Here is a 9101-nt window from a genome sequence, read left to right as displayed (position 1 = left end):
CGTCGGATATCCTTTTCATTACGTTTTTTAATTAAGTCGTTTAAAAACATGACATGACAGTAATTAATTAAAATATATAAATATGTTAATTTCGTTATTTTTGGAATCATTTTTTTAAAACTTTGTATATATTTGTATATATTTGTATATATTTATATGCCAAGAGATTATTTTTTTACATATTTCATTATTTTTTTCACGAGTCATCTTATTACTTATATCATGATTTTTAACGTATATCATGAATATATATTGTAAACACGATATAATTATTATTATATAACAGTAATAAAATAATTATGCTGATTGCTACGATACAATACAAAGCGCAGAAAGAACAAGACAATTCGTTGTGTGTGAATTTATAAAAAAATTTGCAATAAAGATCTTTCTTCTTGTAATAAATGTTTATAGCATTTCTATAAATATTATGCTAACTGGACCTATTTAATCTCTCCGATTTCTATAACGGAAGCTTTGTGTTTTCATTTAAGCGCAGAATTTCAATCTCGTCTAAAACCACCATCCTCTCTTCCCTCTATTACTTCATTCTTGTCTGACAGTGAAAACACTCTTGTACAACCAGATTTATTTTTTTTCTATTTCTGGCCAGCTTTTCACCGCTAAAATCTCTACTAATGGAAATAGAAATCTTACTGAACTAAATTGCCGGATGTTTAATCAATTTCACTATCTCCCACTTGTGATGCGATTTCTCGCCAGGTGGACTCTGACAGATCGTGCAATCATGATGCCTTTCGCAAATGGACTCAAACTCGATTGAAATAACCCGTGCCAGTGGTACCCGGTGGATCTAGACGATATCGCATCTATTGCTACCCAAATGATGACGGGAAAGAGAGGGGAAAGGAGGGCACGCGAGGAAATCTTAAAGGTAGCAGATCCGATCTGTTCCAGATCTATAACCGGATCTCTCAGATCCAATCCATCAGGCAAATCTCCTGTTGACTAGACTGATGAGATTAACCAAACCAGTTTGGTTGAGTTTGACCTGACTCGCTAATACTCGCCTAAATAAGCGCACAGGTTTGCTCTCCAATTAAAGCACGCGAGCAATATCGTATATCATTCGTAATAATGACGAAGAAATCTATATTAACGGTTCTCTTCCCCTCTGCATTTCCTGATATCAGTTTACGATTAAAAATGCACGTGTGTACGTGTGTCTGTGCGTATGCGCATTCATAACTATCTTTAATTATACTTGTATCTTACTTAGTTACAAGATTACAACTCTGAGTTAATTGACCTTAATATTAAATATTATTAAAACGAATGTATGTGTTAATAAAAATTTGTCAATTTTATAATATTGCTAATATTATTAACGATTAAAGAATGTTATTAAACATTTGCATATAAATGACATGTATAAGATATATTATTATAGTACACACTACCTTCTTTTTTCATTAAGAATTAATTGATATCATTCATTGATTCCATCGAATTTTTTGGTTTTATGATTCAATCAATGATTCAATTCAATCAATCAATTATTTCATCCGAGAGGTATATCAATGACAATTCGAGATTCCGTTACGAGTTTCGCATCGAGCACAATCGTTCAGGCTGAGCGACCCATTAAAAAAGCTATCCCTAATTAGTACTATAGCTACTACTTAATTTGATTTGGCTCGAAGAGCCAGAGACTTTTCCGAGCGTGTCTAACGAGAACATCTCGCATCCGTCCGAGATCGCTTTCCGGAAACGTGCTGTCTTTTTCAACGAGAGAATCCCTCTTCTTCATTCTTATCGTCTCGTGAATCGTAAAATACGCAAAATTTCGTCGCCTGTCTCTTGTTCTTTTTTAATTTTCTAGTCACGTTCTAGAGTTATTTTTTAAACTCTTTATGAGATAACTAAGGAAACATTGATAAGCTTCAATTATACGTTTCGTTTGCCAAATTGCTTTAAATTTCATCATCATGCTTTGAGCTCGATGACGAGCTCGATAAGCACAAGCCTGCAATTAAAAATTACTAAGTAAATATTTAACGCAATCACAATTCGATAAATGAAATCCAAGATCATTTTTATTTGCAATCATTTACAATGCATATCATTATGCAATTGCTGTCGAGGCTATTGACAATGACATGCATCTTAGATAATGTTTTAGTATTATTCATTGCAAGTTCAATACACATTACCCAGAAACCTTACCTTGCAATTCAATCAATGAGCTTGGAGAATTAAGTCCGATTTCCCTATAAACAATACAATATCATTGTTAGCATAATTTATGCTTGTGCTTCAACTTCGAGCAAAAGAAAGGATGCATTAAAAATGCAAATGGAGATATTATTTCGTAATAAAATAAGAGATATATCCTCTTACTTTGCACGTTTAATTTGCATTTTTAATGACATCGTGGATATAAAAAAATGATAGTTATTACATTCTGATTTTTGAGAGAAACTCTCTTCGCAGAAAGAAATTTTTGCACGCTTGTCGTGCAATAAATCGTATGATAATTTCTTAATTCTACAGTCATACTGCAACTCTAATTAAACGCCCGAAAATGCCACACCCTACGCACCTACTTCGATTTTCCTGCGGCATCTTTCCCACACCCGAAATCCCGGAAAGCGCAGTATCAATGTTCTCCCTTTTCCCTTGCCTTGTTCCATCATATCTTTCATAAAGTCTACTCCTTTGTTAGAATAAAATATCTGTCACTAAGATTCTTAATTTTAGAAAAAGATGAAAATTTAACAAAGAAAATTTAAATTATTAGATATACAATTACACCCTATCTATACGACAATAGTAAATTAACATAATTAATTTAATACACGCGATTAATTAATTAAATGTCTCAGAAATTGATCCGAAAATTGCTTTGGAAAATTATTTGAGTCATTGTTATAACTGAATGGAAAAGTGACAAGTGAATTCTCTATACAAAGATAAATTCTATATAGGATATTCCCACACAATGCGGAAAAATATTCAGGAAAGTGAGAAAATCATCTGTGAATCGCGCTATTTCACGCATTTATAGACTTTAAATGACCAAAAAATCATCGCGTATGTTCGCTTTGAGGCTGCGATGAATTTTTCACTTTCCGCGAATTCAATATCACGCTTTGCATTCTACAGAGTCGGGTTGCGTCCCGACTCTGTACCCGGCGCAAACGCGTTGCTGATGAACGCGAGTTCGCTGACCGGCTGGCGCGGCGGATGGTGGAGAGAACGCGCGCCGCGCCACGAGAAAGCCCCGCGAAAGAGTAGACCGTGACCGTGGCCGTGACCGTGACCGTGGCCGAGTTGTTGCAATCGCAATAGACATCACCACCAGCCAGACGGCCGCGGCGACGCTATCGAAAAAATATATAAATTCTCATACATATGTATATACAATTATTAATATATCAAACTATAGTCGGTATTCATATTCCCTTTTTATATTTAAGATCGTCTTCAATGAGGTCTGAAAATGTTGCACGGCCATTTCACTGGCTGAATGAAGGTCTTGAGGCGCGATCTAAACTATTGAGAATGATCTTAAATATAAGAACGGATTACATATAAATACTGATGAAAAACGACGTACTCTAATCACACTAAATATATATATATATATTTACACAGATAGATACATATACTCAGGAATACATGGTTTAAATGCAAAAGTAAGTATTTGCTTCGAAATACGTTACATCAGAGAGAGATTATGTTTCGTATTAATTAGCAATATTATATACGAATGAAAGTATATTTAATGATCTTTCGGAAATCTATCATTAGCAAAGTAGCATGAACGATCTGAGAGTTTCTCTTTCTATTTCTTGCTTTTGTAAAATAAAGAATAAGTTTTGTTTTCCATTTATTTTTTTAAATCATTTATTTTCTTTTTTTATTTTTAGATTGTTTTTAGAGACGTTCATGCCACTGCGAAAAATAAATAATGTGTGGAACAAATGCCAGATATAAATTTAATTCTAATATAATACAAGATATTTGAATATATTATCAGAGTTTGATATCAACAATTCTAATTCATTTCAAATGCCAAGAAATATTTATAGTGCATCCGGTAATGATTAGCACAATTCTGATAAACATCATATTTCTTTATAAAAATTTATACTAATTTTGAATAAATAGTACGCTTTGTATTATAGCTTTATTATTATTGGATTTTAAAAATATATCTCGATAACACAATATTCACGTGTTTCATTAATTTATCTAAGATAAAAAGATCTAAAGATAAAAAGAAATATACGTAAAATAATTAAGCGTAATGTCGGATAAAGAGAGGCGAAGAGATTATTGATGTAGATTGTATATTTGTTATACAGTAATCGCATTCGCCGCATACAATATATATATATTGCGTCACATAATACAAATGAATACGCGTGATATACAAAGTACGATGAAGTACACACAAATCCTAAGCTTAATCCAAAGCTTAATTAATCCCAAATAACTTTAGAAGATTCTCTTTCTTTTTTCTTTCTATCTCTCTCTCGTTACTTATGAAATTCAAAAAATGTACAAAAAAGAGCGATAAAAGAAAACCAAAGATCCACTTTTATTCGATGATAAAAAAAGATGCTATTGGAGCTAAAAGGAAACAATCAAAATGACTACTTCGTACATGTAGTGGAAAAATATGTTTTGGATTGAAATATCTTTGGAAAAATGCGAAATGTGATTCTATTTTATCTGCACAAATACATGTTATTAATATATATTTTGTGTAACTTTCCAATGAGGTAACTATTCTCAATCTATTTGTTTTTGTGAAGCTCGTAGTAAAGGTACAAAATATCTATACTAATATATATTTTTCTCTTTGTCATCGCTCATTATCGTACAAATACGTGGCATTTCTACACGATTGATCAGTATGATTATCGAAAAAACACCACAGGTTCTAATACAGTATGGTTATATAAATATACAAATTTTTTTACACAATGATTAATTATTGATGGTGTGCGCGTTTCTACATTAGGTAATTAAGGTTTTTCAATGATTGATTGATGATAAACGCATTCACTATTTTTCATGAAGGATATGGTTGTCGGAACTTCAATTTGCACACACATATACAAGATTTATGTTAATATTATTCCTGATAATAATTCTGATGAAAGTTTTCCCACAAGAAGTATGTAAACAGAATACCTTATACCCGAATAATTATTTGTTTCTAAAACATTCAATATTTTTACTATTAATAAGTGCATTCGTATCTGTAAGATACTTGATTTGAGCCAATAGCTAAATCAATATATTCTCGCCCATTATATGGCAACATATAGAAATAATTATATTACAAAATAGATATAAGTGATAGTATCATTTTATCGGACAACGATCAAAAATTGACTACTTATGGCACTATCGATAGGTTTTTTTTTACATCTTTGACCAGAAAAGTCAATCAATTTCATATATGTAAATAGAACATATAAATAGGAAAAAATATTAATCTTTAATATAAATTATATAAAATCATTAAAAGTCATCAATAGAGTAATTGTTCTATATCTCTCATTATTATTATAAATAGTAGTATTGCCATAATTATGAGCAAAAATTTATGTCATCTGTTTGCATGATAGATGATAGATTTTGTGAGATCAGTAACTAATTAAAATAAACTATAATATATTATGCAGTTAAATGTAATCTAATTTCTTAATACTCAAAATTTATATATATATAATATTATAAATTATATAATTCATATAAATTATATAATTTACATATATTATAAATTTATATAATTTATGAACATATGATTTATTAGGAATATTCTGATTTAGAAGAATAGAAGCATTGTGACTATTCTATTCTCTTAATCTTTCTTTCACACATTTTTAGATAATATCTTGATCTTTCCTTCACACTTTTTTAGATAATAGATATTTAACATATAATTTTATATAACACTATATATAGGATGTTAAATATATAAATTTATAATCAAGCAAATTCTGATCGTTGTCCGAAAATCATGTACAAATATTTTATCTAAATATTTTAGAGCATTTTCTTTACTCTTAATTAGTATTATACATATATTATAGTGGATCAATTGTTGGCTTTAACATTCACTATAAATTTCACTCATGCATCTAATACTCATCATTCCTGGAAACACTGGTTGTCGTGCGTCGCTTAAATCATTAAATCATTACTACTGGTGTCTGCTTTTCTAGTGACTAAAGATTATGTGTACGTATACTTTGCAATTCTTGAGTACTACTTTTTACGATTGAATATTCAATCAATTACAAAGAAAACGCTTAATAAATATTGATTATATTCTTTTTCTCTCTTTTGTTACTTAAAATATCTTATTAATTTTTATGGCAACGCCGAGACCGCAACTAAAGAACATTATAAATCATTCATCCAAATATGATTTGGCATTTCATGTTCTTATTATTATTTGCAAAGTGTATAAGGCTAGGAATTGTAGATTATCGTCTTCCCCTTATTTGTATCCAAACAGGATAAAAGACGACTTATTCTTTCCAATCCTTCTTAATTTCGAACGCCCATTCCCACTTGAGATGTTCGTGTTTGTCATCGTCTGTGAAAAGAGAACTGACGCTGTAAGACCCTCGCGCTACGACACCGGATGGCGCATCCTCAGGTGGAGTGGTATAAGATTGAAGTTCTGTTTTAGGGGGATACGAGCCTACCATATGTGTCATCTTGTCAACTGAAACAAAAGAGATTACAGATGTAAAATCTGTTCAATCATGTTTTTTATATAGAGATTATCATATATTCTATTTACCCGTTACTCCTAATTTGCAGTTGGAGCATTAACAAGAAATCGAATTTATGGTAATTAAAAATATGACATCAATCGATATTGGATCAAACACGAAATGAATAAAGATAAAAACATACCAGGCATACCAAGACGATATGTCTTCTGAACATATTTCAATCCATGCACAATCTCACGCTGTACGATAAAATCAATTCTGATTCTGTAGCTTACACCTTCCTTGATGACAAATATCTGTTTTTTCAATTGTGCTAAATCACCAGTCAAGTCTAACTCCATATCTGGTCGATCGGCGACACACAGTGCCAATTTTTTTACTATTACTTTTCTAGGATCACCAGGATCTAAAAAAGCATACATTTAGAATTATTGTTATTATTACACAAATATATTAAATAGTTCTGCATATTTTAAATGTATTTGCTACATGATTATTATTTTTACTAATGAATAAATAGAGGTAAATAAAAAAAATATATTTTAATATTTTACACAATATGATGTACATATATGACACTATATGATGTAAATATAAAGAGTTGTATAAAATTTGCAAAAATTATGAGATCAGATCTTTATGGAATACGGATACTTTATACATTAATAATAATGAAAAGTATAATGAATAATTAATATTTTAATAAGCGACGATAAAAGCAAATTCTAAACACTTAATTATACATATATACATATATTTCATTATACGTATATAAAAGAAAAGAAACTCACCCACTATGATACCACCAGACTTTGCTTCTCCCAGAAGCGTCTCCTTATATTTGCGCAAACTTTCATCCTCTTTGTCCGCTTCCAGAATCTGCTCGATACTCTTCTCCGGCGGAGGCTTATAATTGGACTCCAATTCCTCTTCCAACGCATCTACATGATCACCCGTAGGGTCAGACATCGCTATATTCAAACCGGGAAAAATATATATATATATATAAACAAACTTGTGTGGAGAGAGAAAAAACGCGTTATCACGCGATAAAGAATTTTCTCACTGGTGGAAAGTCCAAGAATTTGGCAGGCGGCGCCAAATTTCACGGAGGAAAAGCGGGACGGAAAAGCGTGCACGTACCGCGTATATCGGCGGAATATTTTTAGAACGTTCCAAGAGATCGATCAGGCAGCCGCGCGTAATGACAGAAACTAATGAGATCCTTTAATCGGTCGTGCTCTTACCTGCACCTTTTGCACTTGGAGTGAAATACTACATACATATAAGATGTCAAAAAGTACGATTGAACGATCGAATCTCGAGATCCATATTCGAGACCGAATATGAACAACGCAAATCTGTTTATTTCAATTACATCTGTTTTTTGCATTTTTCTTATTTATAAAATAATATAGGTACGTTCGGGATGAAAGAAAGCAAATAAAATATAGAAAATACGATTAAAAGGAATACAGCTTATTAGAGGGTAACGTGGTGTGCTTCTGCTTGCTTTTTCTACACTTATCTTTGACATCCTATTATCTTTTCTCCATAAAATCCAAGCGTATTTATTTTAAGCTCGAAAGGTGTAACAAAGTGCGATATAAGAACATATATGTCTATACAATGAGCAGGCCTCAAAATTGTTTTATTTTTCCGTCTACTTTTTTCCGACTGCCCCCTGTTTTTCATTCAATATAGCCAATGATAAAGTGTGAAGCCGGTACGTCAAGGAAGCATGAATTTCCATAAATACTCGAGAGAGAAGTCAATCGTGACATTTTATTTACCAGCGAACGGACTTATTTTCGCGCATCTACCAGCCGTAGCTGAATCAATTGGGCGAAATTTTGCCGGCTTGCTCAAATTGTTTTTTTTTTTTTTATCCGAGCGCAGATAAAAAGCACGACGGGTTAAGAATTCGAGAGACAGAGTTACGTCGCTGGAGAAAAAGGAAAGCGGTCGAACAAATAACTCCGGTTCCGCTGGAGAAGACGCGGCGAGAAAGACTCGATCGTTGGACTCGGGAGTTGGAGATATTCGCATTTTCAAACACTCACCGTGTCGCTCTCGGGGTGTCCCGACAGGCGGCTTGAGTGACGATACGACCGGTCCTCACGTCCGCGAAAATACGCACCGAATTATCGGCAGACTGCTAATCTCGTTTGCCTTTACCCCTCCGCTTCGTGCTTCGCCGAGCGGAAGGCACGGACAACATGGCGGCTCCTCCAAAAGGGCGGGTACTTCCTGCGACCGCGTAAGCCTGCCTCGCAAGGAGGTTATGCGAGCTTCAAGCTTACGTTTGATACTAAACACGTGTTTAGTTGTCTCTAATAGCTATAATATCGCCGTAACTTGTCAGATCTAAAT

The 9101-nt window shown here is 32.7% G+C and overlaps 1 protein-coding gene across 3 annotated transcripts; it reads right to left on the bottom strand.

The window, feature by feature from the left end:
* Positions 1-4299: 4299 nt before the first annotated feature.
* Positions 4300-8948, bottom strand: LOC145961332 (rho GDP-dissociation inhibitor 1-like). 3 transcript variants are annotated; one of them, XM_083081416.1, is made up of 4 exons: positions 8792-8948; positions 7520-7699; positions 6910-7134; positions 4300-6715 (listed from the first exon to the last, which is right to left on the bottom strand). In XM_083081416.1, exons 2-4 carry the CDS (start codon positions 7695-7697, stop codon positions 6516-6518), a joined length of 603 nt encoding a protein of 200 aa, XP_082937542.1. In that variant the 5' UTR covers positions 7698-7699; positions 8792-8948; the 3' UTR covers positions 4300-6515. The 3 variants fall into 3 exon arrangements, with proteins under 3 accessions (XP_082937542.1, XP_082937551.1, XP_082937559.1); XM_083081425.1 differs by lacking the exon at positions 8792-8948 and adding an exon at positions 7795-8056; XM_083081433.1 differs by lacking the exon at positions 8792-8948 and adding an exon at positions 7872-8056.
* Between the last annotated feature and the right edge of the window lie 153 nt (positions 8949-9101).

The sequence above is a fragment of the Camponotus vicinus genome, unplaced genomic scaffold (genome assembly GCF_025532165.1).
Source record: "Camponotus vicinus isolate PSW18456_S1 unplaced genomic scaffold, iyCamVici1.0 SCAF_1, whole genome shotgun sequence".
Lineage (NCBI taxonomy): Eukaryota > Metazoa > Arthropoda > Insecta > Hymenoptera > Formicidae > Camponotus > Camponotus vicinus.
The sequence above is the reverse complement of the archived record's forward strand: the minus strand, read 5'-3'. Positions and strand labels throughout refer to the sequence as shown.

Excerpts from the sequence above, each read along its gene's own strand:
- LOC145961332 (XM_083081416.1), bottom strand. The coding sequence starts at position 7,697 with ATGTCTGACCCTACGGGTGATCATGTAGATGCGTTGGAAGAGGAATTG. Across the intron at positions 7,135-7,519 it reads GTCTGGTGGTATCATAGTGG|ATCCTGGTGATCCTAGAAAA; the intron begins GTGAGTTTCTTT and ends ATGCTTTTTTAG. Across the intron at positions 6,716-6,909 it reads ATATCGTCTTGGTATGCCTG|TTGACAAGATGACACATATG; the intron begins GTATGTTTTTAT and ends CTTTTGTTTCAG.